Source organism: Mustela nigripes, chromosome 5 (assembly GCF_022355385.1).
Source record: "Mustela nigripes isolate SB6536 chromosome 5, MUSNIG.SB6536, whole genome shotgun sequence".
NCBI lineage: Eukaryota > Metazoa > Chordata > Mammalia > Carnivora > Mustelidae > Mustela > Mustela nigripes.
Window position 1 is genome coordinate 31,247,914 of NC_081561.1, and position 17,192 is coordinate 31,265,105.

A 17,192-nucleotide genomic window follows, 5' to 3' on the forward strand; every position below is an offset into this window, starting at 1 on the left:
AATGGATAAATTGCAGGCTAAAAGGAAAGACCTATTTAGTTGGGGAGAAATGGGGGAGTTCTACTATTTCTTAAGTCTATAATTTGATCTTTGAGTACAGGTTTATCTGATGGTCTGAGAACTCCCAGCTTGTGACAAGGAGCCAGACACCTGGTGGCCCCCTTCCCCTCCTCCCCCATCCTGGGAAATGTGGCCTTGCCTCTCAGACACATCAGATGCCAGCTGTCCTCGGCAGACCTCCCCTTGCTCGATGAGCCATGTGTCTGACTCGAATCTTCCTGGGGTGTGGAGCATGAGGGGCAGACGGGGCTGGGCGGAAGGAAGGAGCTTCGGGGTCTGGTGCAGAGGCCCCCCTCCTCCTCTCGTGGGGTGTCAGGCGAGTAAAAACAGACGGTGCTGATAGCAGTGAGACTTGAGGCTGTGGAACGGAAGTTAGCCTGTCCCAGGGCACTGGTCTCTCCGCCCTGCCCAGGGTCAGAGAGAACCCCAGTCGGTTCAGATTTTCCCCTGACAAGTCCCCGGGGAGTAATTTGTCCAGGGTATGACAGCAGGCTCCCCTCCCTTATTGCTTTTCTAAATGAGGCCGTCCTAGGCTGGGCCCAGCTTGCTTATCCCGTGGGGGACCTTTTTCAGAACAAGAACCTGGACTGGTTCCCCCGGATGAGGGCCATGTCCCTAGTGTGCAATGAGGGGGAAGGGGAGCAGAATGAGATCCGGATTCTTCAGGACAAGCTCAACTCCACCATGAAGCTTGTGTCCCACCTCACTGCCCAGCTCAACGAGCTCAAGGAGCAGGTGTGTACCCAGTCCCACCCTTGGGGTCCCCAGCTTCAGAGCCTCACTGGGGGTGGGGTCACAGCCCAGCCTGCCATGGGGGAGAGGGGGAGGGTGCTGGGCCTTCACACCCCTTCCTTTCCTTCTTGGGTCTGGGGTGGAAGACTGAAGGTTTCAGAGACACTCTCTCCCTCATGGAAAACCAGACTTGAGGTTGGCAGCTCCTGTCTGTGAGCCCCTGGAAGAAAGGGCCAAGTGGACACTTGGTAGAGGTGTGAGAGGTCTTTCCCCCTCACTCCCCACCTCACCCCTGGCAGCTGCTAGGGAGGCTGTCTGAAGGGCTCACTGGTGATCAGGGAGGTCAGGGCATCCTTCCACTTGTCAAGGTCCCCTCTTGCCCAGAGCATCCTCCTCGCCATCTGGCAGTGGCTAAATGAGGTTAGGCAGCCCCTCTTTTAGGTGGGGTGGTTCCCCAGCTGCACCACATCAGGGGTTCGTGATGCACTAATTGAGGACAAGGGTTTGGGGCTGACATCCTCAGTGCACCCTGGGGGGGCCTTGGCCTGCTGCCAGCGCTGAACAGCAGCTGGGCCCACTAGACAGGGGGTGGGGGGCGGGCACTGGCCCCTCCCCGGTGCCCACGGTGGGAGTGAGTGCCAGGCTCCCTGACCGGACGTGTGGGCCCGTTTAATCCTAGATGACAGAGCAGCGGAAACGCAGGCAACGCCTGGGCTTCGTGGACGTCCAGAACTGCATGAGCCGCTGAGAGCCGCTGGAAGCCCCGATGGGGGATGGTCATCACGGACAGTGGCGACTGGAATGCTGCCCCTTCCTGTGGGTCAGGGGGCCCAGCCAGTTTGCCAGCCTCTCCAGGCCAGGGGCCCACTTGGTCTCCAGATCCCACTCTGCCGGACACCCCCGAGCCATCCCAGGCTCTGGCCGGTGCGGTGTGGGGGGCCATGGGGCTGCCAGTCCTGCCTAGAGCCCTTAGAGACAACTCAGAATGTCCCTGGGACTCCGCTTACCTTAATGCCTTAGAGGAAGAGAAGCCGTCTTGAAAGACAATCGCTTTGTCCCTTAAAGCAGTAACTGACATTCCTGTGTTCCTCCTTGTGGGGGTCGTTAGGAATGGGGTCCCCTCTCTGTTCTAAGCACTACATTTTGGCCTCTGCCCGCACCCCAGGGAGGTGCCGTAATGCTGCCGTTGCTAGTGATTTTAGTGCTGGTATTTAACTTATTCAAAGGGGGCCATGCCTGGGCCTCGAATCTGCTGTGGACAGCACGAAGACCTCACCGTTCAGGCCACCACTCTGGCTCTGCCCCAGGGAGACTGACCTGAGGATGAAGAGCCTTGCTCCTGGGACCTGCCCCTTCCTAGTAGGCCTGCTGACAACAATCGCTGGCCCACATGACAGGGCCTGGGTGTGTTTGAGTGGCTGGTTTTGGACTGCTTGTTTTATCTCTTGGTGTAACATTTTACAAATCCTTTGGCCTAAGAACTAATATGTTAATTGCCTTAAATAAATTAATAGAACTCCAGACTGTGGGGAAAGGATGCGGATTCCTATGCTCCCCGGGGGCTGTGCGGGTTCCTGCGGCGCACGGGCAGGGGACAGAATATGAGCCCTTCCCCACCAGCCCAGCCTCACCTCGGGTTCTTGGTAGATACCTGAGTGCATCCCATCTTGCAGCACTACCGGAGAACTGTGTTGCAGGGGAACTGGGTGTATTTTATTGTCTGTACTTCAGCACACACTGAGGAGTCTAGGTACAGATGGGGTTAAGAGCTCATGTTCACTTCCCCCTGAGGGGTGCCATCAGCCCCTGCCCTATCCCTTCTCTCAGCTCTGTGCTTAACAGAAGAAAGCTCAAGTGGGGAACATGAACATTTACGGAAGAGCTAAGGTTCTGTGGAATAATAAGGTGACCCCGTGTGGCTCCGGCCCCAGGCGTTTTTGTCCTGTGACCTCCCACACAACCTGCCCAGAGGGCTGAAGCCCAGTGATCTGAGGCCCCGCCTGGCCAAGGCCCGTCCGTAGCTTTACTCTGGCCCTTAAGCCAACCAGGAACATGGGTTTTCTGCAAGGTCAGGAGCAGAGGACTGGGCTCCGTCCTTCTGAGTCAGTCAGTGGGAATGAGGGCCAAGCCGGCTCTTCTCATCTCTCCGCGACACCACCTCCTGCTGCTCTCTGCTGGCAACAGAATGCCTTCTTCGATATTTACCACTATTTCTGGCTCTCCCCCAGGAGCTCTTACAACAAAAGCGAGCCTGAGATTTTCGCCAGGAGCCAGCCAGAACCCCGCTGGCAGGTGGGGCTCCCCTGGCTGCGCAGGAAGCACCTTGCCCAGAGGTCCCGGCACCTTCCCTTCTCCGGCCCAGACAGAGACCCACATTTCCTCTCTTCTGGAGACTTCCCTACCCTGACCGGCGGGCAGGGCGGACGCTCGACGGCATCCCTTCTCAGGCAGCTTTCTTTAGAGCAGCAAGGGCTTCCTTCTTGTGAGGCTGAGGAGATTCCCAAACTGTGACGATGGGGAAATTAGGGCAGTTTTATTTATGATGACAATCAATGTACAAGACTCCACACTTAGGTGCGCGGGCGAGATAAGGGCCGAGCCCAGGCCTTCTGCTTCTCCTCGGGATTCCTGGGGGCAAACTTCTCCTGCAGTTTCTTCCACATGCCTTTATTCATTTCCTTAAACTCTTCCAAGGTGTCTGCAAGAGGGGAACACAAGAAATAGACTGAAGTCGGCAATATGATTATGTAAATTGGCCCCACGGGCTCTTGCCATCTGAGCACACCTTGATTTTTACACAGCGTGGTCTGTGAGAGGGAGTACCTGCGTAGCAGGCCCACACGAAGCACCCTGTGACTTTCTGTGCCCTCTGCCCACATCTACATGCCCCCCACCCCCCGATGCCCGGTTCCACAGGACCAGCAAAGGAATGGCACCATCCCATCAGCAACATATCCCATGGGCCCAGAGGCCTCCTCTTAAAACTTGGCAGGCCTTACTGTCTCCACTTCTCAGATGTGGAAATTAAGGCTGAGGGAGGCCAGGTAACTTGCTCAGGTCACACAGCTCAGAAGCAGCAGAGCTGGGACATGAAGCCGGGCAGAGTGGGCCCACCATATGCTGTGGGCTTGAGCAGGCCCAGGGCGGGGGGCAGCGGGAGATGGACCCGGGATCCCCACCGATCATCTCACTGGGCCACAAATGATTCAACCCTGTTAGCCTCAGAATCCTCATCTGTAAGGTGGAGGTCAAAACACCCGCCTCCAAAGTTGTGGACTAAAGAAAGTAAGAGGAAAATCTGCTTGGCGCTTGGCCTGCACTCAGGAAAAGCTGGCCATCTTCTCAGCTACGAAGGTGGCAGGGAGCTGGTTGGTGAGAGCTAGTGGGGCCCTTGTTTAAGGACACACACACAACACACACATCCCAGAGACCCCAAAACCAGCTGTCTCAGTCTCGGTGCTACTGACATTTTGGGTCACCAAGTCCTTTGTTGTGGGGCTGACCTGCTCACTCTAAGACGTTTAGCAGCAACTTGGCCTCTCCCCACTAGATGTCAGTAGCAGCCCCCCTACCAGGCCCTGAGCAGGGACATCTAAAAATGTCTCCAGACATCGTCACACAGCGATGTGGCAGATTTGCAACCCCCCCCAACCAACCACCCATCTAAAGGCTCTCTAGGGCTAAAGTTCTATGCTGCCTAATTTTATCTGTACTGTAAATTTAGATTTTCACATAGTATTGTTTTAATTTCATAGCCTAGATTTTCCTTGGTTAACAAAACTTCTGGAGAAGAAAAAGAAGAGCTTTTCTGAACAAAAAGGCAACTTACATTTATGGTCGATGGGCTCTTGACTAAATGAGGACATACGCTCTACCTCAGCCATGAGCCCAACATCCCATACTGAAATCTTTCCAGAAGTCTAGGTTGTCTTGTGGGCACAAAGGGAGGCTGAGGGGTCCTCGCCCACTTGCGAGCCACGAGGACTCTCTCAGAGTCTACCATGACCCCAAGCCCAGGGGAACACACTTGGGCCCGAGACCTTGGCCACATTTCGGACTCGCCAAGCCCTCAAACACTGTAAGGTGTGTATTCTTGCCGTGTTAGAAGAAACAATCAGGAGCTTGTGCCAAACAGTTGCAACAAAAACATATGAGGCTTATTGTGAAAACAAATTATCAGCAAATTTCCCAGAGTCGAGCTCCCAGCCACAACAAGTTGGAACCACAGGTCAGTGGTGGAAGTCTTCCAACTCCCTGTCCTTTGCTGCCGAGTCTGTTGCCCCTTCCTCACCCCCCTGCCCCACTCGCAGATGTGTCCAGAGGCTAAGGGCGGAGGCTGGGCCTCTGGAACTTATTTCCATTCTAATTTCAAGTTCAAACTTTGTTCAAACCCTCTGGGGCCCTCAGAGTGACACAGTGCATCATTGCTGGTAACTGCATGGGCCTAGGGACAGGGGAATACATTTATGTACGTATTTTTAAAAACTGTCGATAAAGTAATTCTGCCTGGCCAAAATATCTTTACCCCAGTTTTCCAGAGTACTGTAACAAAAATAGGATCAGAGCTGACATACGATAGCAGGTGATACCACTTCTGTTCAGAAGGTTAAGTGTTCTCTGGAAGGCCAAATCCCCAAAACTCAGTCACTGAAAGGCTGTCAGAGGAATAGGAAAGAGAAGTTTCTAGGGTACCAGAAGGCAAATATTTCAGGGCCGTGCCCTTGCAGAAAAGGTTAGCCTATTTTTGTATATGGTATCCTTGGCAGTAAAAATAGTAATTTTCCAGACCCTCCCTACTTCAACCCAGGCTCCCCTTGCCACTACCCTCAACTCCCCTTTTGGTGACAATGGATATGGGGAAGTAAGGAGGGGACGGCTAGGCAAGGTATTTCCTTTCCTGTTAATTGAGGTTTGTCAACAACTCCCAAATGTACCTAGTTAAACCCATATCTAACCCACAAACCACGTCCCCTGGGTCAGATAACTCTTCCACGGATATCCCCATACAAGTTTATTGAATGGCTTTTTGTTTTAATTAAAACCCTCATTGTTTATAAGGCCCCCTTAGGACCATAAAAATAAAATCATTTTCCTTCCATCCTGATTTCAACTACTTCCATTTGGCAAATATGAATTCCCCTGTTCCCTGCTGCCCAGGCTTGAATTTAAAAGCTCTAAAGATGGATTTTCTTTTTTAAAATAATGCCTTTGACCTTCTTCATATTCCATGGCCAAAAAGCATGAGCCCTCAAGCTTCAGATTTTCCTCTAGGCTATTCCACAAGACTTTCCATCATGCAGCGTGGTCTTATTAGACAATTCCCCTTGGCTGCTCGAACTCAAAGAATCATTTGCAAACCGACCAGAAAGGGCAGCGGGGCTGTCAATACCTGTGGACAGGATCAGCTTGTACTCTTCCACAGAGAGGCCACTGAAGCTTGTGTCTCTGGGCCGAGGGTACTGGTCACATGGGGCAGAGAGGACAGAGAAGGTGGGGGAGAGATTAGTTCTGCAGCAAAACGTCAGAGACCTGATGATCCTTGAGAAGCCTTACTCTTCTGCACAGTTCCCCAGCGTGGGCCTCCGCAAGTCAGGGGCCCGGCTAGAAGAGCAGCGCCACCTAGAGGTCAAAAACTTGGCCTCGCCTGAATGGATCCAAGAAGCCTGGGGGGAAAAAGCCTGTGTGATTTAGGAAGTCTGGGTGTGGTCCCCCCCATTCTGCATTTCTAACCAGTTGGGGGCAGGGGCAGGGAGATGCGTGCATGGCTGCTCACAGACCCCACTCTGAGTTGCGAGGATTTAGAAGAAATCCCTTTTCCCTGTAGGCTAGGCATTTGGTGTGTGTATCTCTAGAGAGTTACTGAACACATTGTTCCAGTCTGGGGAAAACCACGCTGAACGGAATTTGACAGTAATCACATCAGGGCTGAGGAAAAGCCCAGCTTTGTCTGACAGGACGTTCCCGAAGCACCCATCTTTATCACGAATGTGGGGAAATGCCAGCTCCATCAGAGAAGATGGGAAAATAACAGGTAAGGCTCAATAGGCGTCAGATACACCCGGAGCACACACTGGTCTATAAAACACATGGCTGTTATTCAAAATTATAAATAGCTTTTATTTAGGTGACCTAAAAGCCTCTACCAGGCGCCCTTGTTGGCTTGGTTGAAATTACTGGTTGCATTTAAAAGGCGCAAAACCACACTTCTTCACAAAGCACCATATAATCAGATTTTTCACTCACTCTCATTGGTCATTTCCAGTCTGAGGGCTGGGGATATAAAAAAGACTGACCCACTCACCTTGTGTTTGTAATAGTTTGAATGAAGTCGTGCTAGGCTTTCATACATCTGATCACAGGCCTCAGGCTCTGCAATCTGAAAAACAAAGAGCCCCCCAAGGAAGTAAGCAAACAAGCCGGCTTCCAGCTTCCACCCTGCCCTGCGTCTGCACCTCCAGTTAGGACCCCGCTTCCACAATGCAAATGAAGCAGCCTGCCGCTTAGCACCAGTTTTTCCCCTCCATGGGAAGCCAATTTGGCCTCCAGCTCCAGTGATGAGAAAGCTATTAGAAATCACCTTTCCGTGATGGCTTGACCTCATCCACTCCCCAGCCTGCGGAAAAACTCCATCAATGGCAAACAAATGTTTGTTGAGCATCTGTGACTAGTGGACCACCACACCAGCGGCAGTGGAGCCACGGCAATGAAAATATAGTATCAGAAGGGTGAACCTCATGGTGGTGTGGGAAGCAACCAGGGTCGGGGGGCGAAGGGGTGATTCATAGGCTCAGCGTATGGTGAGAGTGAGACTGAGCTGGGTTCTGAAGGATGCACAGGAGTTGGGGAGCAGAAGCGAGAGCGGTGAGGCCTTCTAGGTGGAGGGATGGTGTGAGCAAGAGACCCGGATGCTGTCTATGTTTCACACCAGATCAGTCTGGCTGATGGCCTGAATATGCAGTAAGAGCTTGGGTGGAAGAAAGAGCAAGAGTTTTTTGAGTTAAACCTTCAATATAAAATGTATTAAATACTCTTTTATGAAAGGCAAAAAAAAAAAAAAAAATTTGTCTGCGCTTTCATCTATGGTGAGCCATTACAATTTTACAAGGAAAGAAACATGATGAAGGCAGTAGTTAAAGATGAGATAGTTGAATTGAGAATCCAGAGGGAGAGTCCAATTAGGTCCTGCTAGAAAGGAAAGGGCGCAAACACTGAGGCCTTGCAAATAGAGGGAGAAAAATCAGGACACCCTGGTGCCCTTGCTGGAAACTGCAAGAAACATGGACACACGTAGACGTGAGGTGGTTTGCCCGTTCATCCCACTTTTTAGTTTTCCCTTCCTTCTGCCCTCACTATTATTTTACCTATGGTTCCTTGCACGATTCCAAGAATTCTGAAAGTTCCCCTGAAAAAAAAACTTTCTCGTTTATGTTTTTCCCTAGAATTCAAATGATGGATTTTTCCAACTTAAATCCTTTCTCGAAGAAGGCAAAGCATAAATAAATAAGTAATTAAGTGTTTTAATAAGGTCGCTCTGTTTCTGCCTCTGTGCACGTGTCAAATGAGGTCCCCCCTTTCACAGCCAACCAAAAAAGACAATCCATCATGTAATTTTACTTGATCCATCCCCGGGTTCAGGCCACTCACCACGACAAGGCCCAGGTAGCCACATCAGAAGAGAGAGGATTTGGGGCTGAGGAGGTAGCTAGGGTTCACTGAGTAATAATCAAAGGCATTACTTGGGTGGACTGGCGCAGAGGGCTGAACAAAAGGAAGGAATGGAAAAACCTAAGGCTGGGACTGGGTCCTGAGCCCTGTAGGGCAGTGTTCTTGGGGCGGGGGAGAGGGGAAGTCCAGCTGGAACTGAATTCTGCAGCACACACTTCAGAGGAAAGCATTTCAAACATTGTGGTTTCAGTGGAACGTGCATAACCACGAGCTAACACGGAAGGGAGAACAGAGTGTGCGAGACACAAAAGGAAACAGAATAACGCCAGCACCAAGTTTTAAATATTATGTCAATTATCAAAAGAAAATCGTGCCATTTCATCTTTTGCCTGCGGTCTTCATTCTTGTGTGCATGGGCTCACTTACAAATTTAAAAATAAGGCACCAAGGGGCGCCTGGGTGGCTCAGTGGGTTGAGCCTCTGCCTTCGGCTCAGGTCATGGTCTCAGGGTCCTGGGATCAAGCCCCGCATCGGGCTCTCTGCTCAGTGGGAGCCTGCTTCCCCGCCTGCTTGTGATCTGTCAAATAAATAAAATCTTTAAAAAAAAAAAAAAGGAAAAGAGAGAAAATCTTTAAAAAAAAAAAAAAAAACAAAAAACCACGCACCAAGAACCTGCAGTGTGCTCGGCCCTGTGTATGAGCAGGTCTCCATGGCTGTGAAGAGCAGTGGAGTCACACCTCCTGCCTTGGAATCTTGGCTCCTTCACTTATCAGACCCAGGATGCTGGGCAAATCATGCAATCTCCCCGTCCCCCACACTTTAGAAAAAACCTGCCACATTTGCTTTATCACTCTCTCTATATATACGTATTTTCCTTCTGATCCATTTGAGAGTAAGTTGGAGCGTGACGCTCCTTCGTGCCATAATATTTCCGTGGGTTTCCTGAGAACAAGGGCATTTCTCTTACATAACCACGGTTCAGTGATCAAATTCAGGACACCTGACATTGATGCAACACTTTTATCTAGTTCATCATCCATATTCCAGTTCTGTCCATTGTTTCCGTTATAATCCTTACATTTAAAAAAAAAAAAAATTTCCTTTTGGCCCAGGATTACCAACAGCATTTATCTGTCATGTAGCTTTCTCCTTTCAGCCGGGACGGGGGACGGTTCCCCGGCCTTTCGTCTTTCAAGCACTGACATTTTTGAAGCATACCCGCCAACTTAACCTTTTAAAAGGAAAGATAATAATAGTCCCTATTTCTGAGGGCGGTGTGAGGAAAAACGAGGCGATGCCTGGATTGCTCTGAAGTTGGGGCCTGGGACGCTGATCAATGTGAGTGATTCGCTTTTCTTAGTGTTAGTGGTAGTGAACAGTTCTGGCAGGCAATGCCTGTCTCCACCTCACGGACTACAAGGGGAAGAAGGGAAGTGTTCGGGACAGCCCTGGGGACAGGTAATCCTGGTGGCAGTGCAACGAGGACTGCTATGGACACTGCCAGGGGAGACCGGCCAGTGGGAGGGTCATGGCTGAGGACGAGCAGGGGCTACCTGAAGGAAGTGGGGGCTCTGCAGGCAGGGGGTCGGCTAGAAAGCACAACCCTGGGGGAGATGAGGCAGTGAGAGTGTCCTCAGCAGATCAGTGTTGCCCTCACCGATGTGACCACCGGGGTGTGGCTAGGCATGGAAGTAATGGAGGCATGGGAGATCACTCCACGCAAGTTCCCCTCCTGCTTCTCCTCCAACTTCTCTAATGGTGACCATGGGGCAACTCGGAAACCTCCTACTAAAGCCTTGAGAGAATGAGGTATCCTCTTCCTTCCCGTCTCTGCAGCGGCACAGAGGGAGGCCGGGGTCACCCCTGTAGAGCACTGCTCCTAGGAGGGCAAAGAGCATAGGGTCTGAATGTAAAAACAATGGGATGGTCTGAGCTCCCTCAACCTCTTAAAATTCCTTCAGTATTTACGACACAGCCTCCTAGATATTTTATATAATGCCCCGTGCTCCATTAACAATCCGAGAAGGAACCAAACACCTAACAAGAACCAAACACCAAAAAATGAATTGGTCACCCAACCTCTTATCTGAGGCCAGAAGGTGTGCATATGAGGCTGTAAGAGCAGCTCCAAGGAGGTGATGAGGAGGTGATGAGAGGCCGGAGTGCTCATTTCTGGCCAGGTGTGACTGCCTAAGGGCAGATGCAGCTCCAGCCAATTCCAGTCCCGGGCACATCCAACCCAAGCTCCCCACAAAAAAAGTCTTATTTACCATTTAAAAGGATTATTGGTAGAAATATCTGTCTGATTCCAGAAGCCTTGCCACACTCCTACATCCTACACTTTATTCACAGACTCCAGCACAAATGTTTCTGAATTTGGAAATATACAGTTTGCCTGATGAAATGTTCTGTGCACTTTTAGAAATATTCTTATATACAAGCTTTAAATTACCTGATTTTGCATTCACACCTAATGAGATTACGGACATTTTAGAACTAATAGCAGCTGTGGGTTTGAAGAAGGCAGCCGTGGGACATTATGAAAAATTCAGCTCTGCTCCCTAAATGTGAATGAAATAGATGTTCAACTGACATAGTGTCCTTTATAGCTCTATTTTTGCTCCTTTTGCATTTCCCCTTCTCAGTCGTCAGTAAATTTCTCTTTACCATATTAAACTTTTATACATACAAATCTACATCAGTGCCGCAGGCACTGATTTCGATTTTCAAAATTGAATTTTGGGTGGTGACTGCAATCGGTCCACACAGCGGCCCGGATTCTAGTCACACAAAGGGACGCATAAGCACTTTTGGGAAAGGGTGTTGCAAATTGCTTTGCTAATTAAGGTAGAGCTGGATTTGGTCCAGGAGGATCTATGAAAAAGGTTTTCATGGCTTGGTAATGAACTTCTGAAATGAGTTCATTCCGTTATGGGAGCCTGGCCCCTTCAATTCTAGTGCAAATCTATTTCTTGAGCACCTACTAGGCAGAGTGCTCTGCTGGGGGGCTGTGAGGAGACAATAAAGACCCAGCCTCGACCCTGGAGAAATTGGAAATCAAGTAGAGGAGACAAGTCAGGCATGCGTTAAATATCAAACATGGCCCCAGGGGTAGTGTGTAACTGAGCACCAGGATACAGGACATCAGGGGTGGGAGCAGGTCACCAGGCCTGGCTGACAGGGCAGGGCTGGCAGGGGTCTTGAGTTTCAGCGCAGTGACAGTTCAGAGGGAGAGCCAGAGTCCCACAGTGCGCAGAGCAAGGAGCTGAGGGTGGGTGGAATGGGGATCTGAATGGCTGGAGGACGTGTGAAAAAGCAGGGGACAAGGATGTTTTAGGCAAAGCAGGGTCTTAAGCTGAGCCAAGGAGTGCTTCAAGGGCCGGGGTTGGGGCAGGGGCAGCAAATCTTGGCAAGCCTTGTGCATTTTGGGCGGTGGTGTCCACGGTGCACTAGATTCTGAGGTTAAGAACCACTTGACGGCAGCCCATTTGAGAGGCAATGGGAGGCCAGGGCACAGGCTTCCGTGTGGTGAGAAGCAGAACACGGGCTGGCACGAATGATCGGAGGACAGTGAAGACCTCACACACCTGCCTGTCACTCATCAGGGAGGCAAGAGGCAGACCCACAGGGCTCCAAGTAAAGCAGGGACCCACCTAAAGTGGTCCCTAATTTATGCCTCTAGGAGGACGAGCACCTGTATCTTTAACTGAGCACAGAAAGTTGCCATCCCGTAGCCTAAACACTACCTTGGGTCGCTCTAGCTCTGCCTGGAACTGGGAGAGGAGGAAAAAGATGGAGACGTCTGCATTCCCTCTCACAGATGAGTCTCTTCACAACTCCAGTTTTGCAGTGGGTTCCAGATTGTAGCTAAAAATAGCACCATCTGTCCTTAGGCCATGCCTCGGATACTGGCCTTCTGGGGCCCCACAGAGCGGGGCATGGGCATGGCTGAGGTGCTGTCCCCGAAACCAGCACCGACCAGGCAATGGTGGATGGAGCTGGCTCCCTGCCACACTGAGGAAAGCCAGAGTCCAGGGCTCCGCCTGGTGACTGAGACAACAGAATTACATACAACCTTTACACTCTCCCGAGACCTGAAACTATCACTTACATTACTGCAAACCCAAGACACCGTTCAACTTTTCTCAAACGAGGCTGATAGGATTTAAAGGTATGATGCAAGAACTCACTGGTGGGGCGCCTGGGTGGCTCAGTGGGTTAAGCTGCTGCCTTCGGCTCAGGTCATGATCTCAGGGTTCTGGGATCGAGTCCCACATCGGGCTCTCTGCTCAGCGGGGAGCCTGCTTCCTCCTCTCTCTCTGCCTTCCTCTCTGCCTACTTGTGATCTCTCTCTGTCGAATAAATAAATAAAATCTTTAAAAAAAAAAAAAAAAAGAACTCACTGGTGGGTGAGCCCCTTCCTGGGTGGCCGTGTTTCCAAGCTGTTCCCCAGAGCCATGCCCCATGCTAGATTAGTGGGTGTGGGTGTGCAGCCAGGGATCTTTCAGGAAGCTGCCTGTGCGCCTAAAGAACTCATGAGAAGGACTGGCCCCTTTCCCTGTACTTAAGTCAACAATCAGAGTTGTTTTCCACCTGCCCCCACGTCGTGATTCTTTTATTGAGCGCTTGGTGCTGCAGGGGACGTGTTTCCTTGAAGAAACTGCATTCAGAAGGGGCAAAACCCATAACTATTAACTTTCAAAATACTGCACAAAAGGCCCAAGGGTGTAAGAGGTGTTAAGTGTGTTCCTGCTTCCCACCATCGCCTCCTTCTTGGTGGGTTCTGGGTGGACCGTGAGGCTCCCCAAAGGGCAAAGTGAAGTGGTATTAATGGAGGCGGAGGTTTTTGTACTCTGCATTCAAGTCTGAATGACTGATTTGTTTTCTAGTGAGTCCGGCCCTTCTGCACTGATATCCTACCTGAGGGTCATCTTTCTTCCAATCTGTACGAGGGGGGTCGTGGCTGGGGCAAAGCAAGGCAGGTAGGGAAACAAGCAGGAGATATTTACTTCTTTGGTAAAGCTGTCATTGGCTTGAAGAAGGCATGAGGGGAAAGGGGTGGTGGCTTCATGTTCACGGAACAAGGGGTCTTTTCAGCAAGAAAGAACTCAGGAGAAAAGGCAGCTGAGGGAAGAGGAGGCACCAAGGAAGCAACGCCGGATCAGGACTGGCACAGCTGGTTCTGTTGCTTACTTGTCTCGCCACTGATTCCCCGAGGACCCTGAATAAGTTGTTTTAGGTTTCTGATTTTGTTTCCTTGTCTGCAAAATGGGAATTAAGTGATGGCCACCTTCCTCAGCTGCACTGAGGATTAAATTAAATGAGAATACGCCTGCAAAAGCATGCCAGGCCATGTGTTCAGTGGTACTGTTAACATGCAGGAAGCCAGGAGGTCGACAGGATTGCCTGCCTCTCTCCTCGACAGGAACAAGGAGGCTGGGGAGCAGAGCTGCGTCCACCTCTAGTCCGATCTTTCTGGCAACTGGCATAACCAAGGAGGAGCTCCCCACCCATCGGCCAGCTGGGTCTAATGCTCGCTGCCGGCTGCCAGCTTCATGAAGAGTTTACCAGAACCTCCTTTCTTTCTCAAGCTTTATAAATGATCCAGGGTGTCAGTGGGAGTGACTCACAGTGCTGTTTTCCGTTCTGGCAAGGGGCTGCTCCCTCTACAAATGATCACCAAGATTTACTAAGCCCAGGAGCATTCTCAGGTGCCACGAGGATGAGGTACCATGACAATGGTCCTGAGTAATGGGCTTGCTGCCCCCATCATATACTGGTTTGCTTTACTAGGGATGCATTCATCAGTGGCTCCAGAACCATCAACAAAGCCATGACTTGCATTTAAAACTATGACTCAAATCTTGGTGGGCCTTTGGCTAATTAGAACTATCTCCCCAGGTGATGACAAAAGATGACAACTCCAAAAGAGAAAGCTTTTCTGGGTCCTCTAACACTAAGTCAAGTAGGCAAACGTCGCACTCTCTCACCTCCTCAGGTCTCTGCCTGCCTCCATCTGAATCTCAGTCCAGTAAATTGCATGTCTACCTGACTGGTAAGTTTCTTGACGGTAAGGACCAGGCTCTGACCCCCTTCTGGAGTCCCCGCACACAGCAAGCTTTCAAATTCTCACCACTCAGGACACAGAACTATTCCTTCTCACTCTTCGCTATTTCTCTCTACCTAGCTCTGCCACACCTGCAACTGTATTGAAATGATTTTTGTATCATGAGTCATAACCGATCATTTATTCAATCTGTTCATCCAGACATTTACTGGTTGTCCTTTATGTGCCAAGAACCATGCTAGACACTGGCGCGGGGGGAGAAAATAAATGGCACCCTCTCTAGTCCCAGGAGGCTCACACTAAAAATACGTAGGGAGCAGAGCCCTAGAAAAGTCTACGGAGTTTGTAAAGTTGGAACTAGATAACAATTCTTGCCTTCAAGATCTTGATTTATGTCAGAACAGTGAAGACCACTGTAAAAGGTGTGTCAGCATAGTGGCCCCTCACTCCTTCCCCCAAGCCCATAGCCAGGCACTTCATCCACGGCCTCCCCCAAGTCTGAACTTTGGTTTCAATGATACCACTGGGCATGTTCTTGCTCCTGGAGGTGGTCTGGCTTGGCTCTTTGTTGGGGCTAAGCTGCAAAAAAACATGTTCCTGCTTTGACAGGTAGTGGCCAACTTTGGCAAAAGTCATTTCTTCAGGTTGTGTGTTTATGTATCGTATTTCCTACCTCTGACCTCTTGCCTGAGCCCCAGGCTCAAATATCTCACTGCCTCCTTGACATTTTCACTTGGAGGTAAGTCCACTTGGCATCTCAAATTTAACATGTCTAACACCGAACTCAAGACGTTCTTCCCACACCTGCTCCTCATCTAGTCTTTCTCATCCCAGTAAACGGCACCTCCTCCCACCCAGTTGCTCAGGCCAAAAAAATCTAGATGTTCTCATTGGTTTCTTTACCCCTTTACGTCACATCCACTGTATTAGCAAGTCTCACTGAAGCAACCTTCACAGTGCACCACTCCGTCTCCTGTGCTGCCTCCTTCATCCAAACCACTATTATTTCTTGCCAGAGTAGCCTTTTCTCCAGCTGCCTTGTTCCTATCCTTGCCCGCTATAATCCATTCACCACATGCAACCAGAATGATCTTTTAAAACAAATAAATTAGGTCACGTCAGTTTTCACAAACCTCCCCAATGGCTTCTCACCGCCCTTATGATAAAATCCAACTCCTAACCAGAGCCTGTTAACACCCTATTGCACCTGGCTCTTGTCCTCCTCTGACCTCAACTCTTAGCAACTCCATCTCACTCACTCCCCTTCAGCAACTCTGGCTTCCTTTCTGTTCCTTAACATGCCAGTCTGCTTCCTGCCTAGGACCTTTGCCTGGAATGCCCTTCCCACCAAGTGTACAGCCAGCTCATCTTCTTCATGCGTCATCTATGTGTCACCTTCTGGGCCAGGCCTTCTGTATCAGAACCAGTATTACTCTTTTATCATGCTACTCTATTTGACATCCAACACAGGACTGATCTGGACTCTCTTACCATTGTCTACTTGCTTACTGTGTCCCAGACGAGAATGTAAACTTCAACTTCAGTTGAAGCTGAAGAGGACAGAAGAGGACACGCCCTCTTCTAATTCACTGCTGTCTCCCCCAGCACCTAGCACAGTTCCCAGCACATGGCGGGTGATCGATGAGTATGAGCTGTGTATGAATGAGCCCCACAGCCGCCCTAGCACCAACCTAGAGGAGAGCGAGAAGGTAGGGTCATGACTCACACAGGGGAGGGGGTTGAGGTCCAAACCTGCTGCATGGACTTACAGGGGCCCAGAGAGCACACAAAGGCTTAGCTGGGGCCCTGCAGAGGACCTTGAGGTTCGGCTCAGTCACTGCACAACACTGCGAGGTAACAGCACCATGTCAGGGAAGCTCTAAGCCTGCGACAGACACCATCTCAACTCTGGCTGCACCCAGAATCAGCTGGTGAAAGTTACCAAATATTGAGCACAAGGCCCCAACCCCAGAGGTTCTAATTCAATAAGGCTGTACGGTTCCGGACACCTATATTTTAAAAAAGCGTCTTCAGTAATTCCACAGTGCAGCCAGAGGAGAACACTGAATAAAAAGGCTGGGTCGTCGCTCTCTGAAGTTCCGGGAGGGGTGGTGGGGTGTACAGGAGGGGCCGCGCGCACGTGCGGCCAGGGAGGGAAGGCTCGCGCATGCGTGGACCCCACTGCTTGCCCGCTCGTCAGCCCCGCCCGTGCCTCGTCGTTTCCGCCCCTCGCCCCAACCGCCACCCCGCTGCAGACGGACCCCACAGTCCGGTCACCTGGGTGTTCTCTCCCTCCCGAAAGGCCTGTGCTACCCGCTGCCGCAGGTAAGCGCCCAAGTCCCGGCCCCGTTTGGTCTCGTCCACTGGCCATTCCTCACAGAGCTTAAGGAAACGCCGGTAGCGGCTGGCCGCCATTTTGGGCCCCGTTTGTCCCCGCCCTTGAGGGAGGAGTCGGAGCGAAAGTTGGCGCTTGCGCACATAGGCTCGCCAGTTTCCCGGGGGGGCGGGAAAGTAGGAAAGAAGGAGTGAGCATGCGTGAGTTCGCGGGCGCCCGCGCGCTCTCCGGAGAGGGGCGCTGCTCTCCTGTCTCTGCGAGCCGAGCTAATTCAGTGTTACTCCTCCTGGAACCGGCTCAGCTCCCAGGGGCCCGTCAGACGCGGTGTACCCC

General features: G+C 51.0%; 2 protein-coding genes across 3 annotated transcripts in view; one reads left to right on the forward strand and one right to left on the reverse strand.

Moving 5' to 3' along the window:
* ITPR3 (inositol 1,4,5-trisphosphate receptor type 3) overlaps positions 1 to 2,313 on the forward strand; it is a 66,251-nt gene extending 63,938 nt beyond the window's left edge. For both annotated transcript variants that reach the window (XM_059400042.1, XM_059400043.1), the window contains exons 57-58: positions 634 to 795; positions 1,472 to 2,313. In XM_059400042.1, coding sequence (XP_059256025.1) covers positions 634 to 795; positions 1,472 to 1,540 — 231 coding nt within the window. In that variant the 3' untranslated portion in view covers positions 1,541 to 2,313. The remainder of the gene's footprint in view (positions 1 to 633; positions 796 to 1,471) is intronic.
* Positions 2,314 to 3,304: 991 nt separating this feature from the next.
* On the reverse strand, positions 3,305 to 16,976 carry LOC132017892 (ubiquinol-cytochrome-c reductase complex assembly factor 2). Its single transcript, XM_059400046.1, has 4 exons — positions 16,802 to 16,976; positions 7,094 to 7,168; positions 6,182 to 6,251; positions 3,305 to 3,490 (listed from the first exon to the last, which is right to left on the reverse strand). Exons 1-4 carry the CDS (start codon positions 16,937 to 16,939, stop codon positions 3,363 to 3,365), a joined length of 411 nt encoding a protein of 136 aa, XP_059256029.1. The 5' UTR covers positions 16,940 to 16,976; the 3' UTR covers positions 3,305 to 3,362.
* Between the last annotated feature and the right edge of the window lie 216 nt (positions 16,977 to 17,192).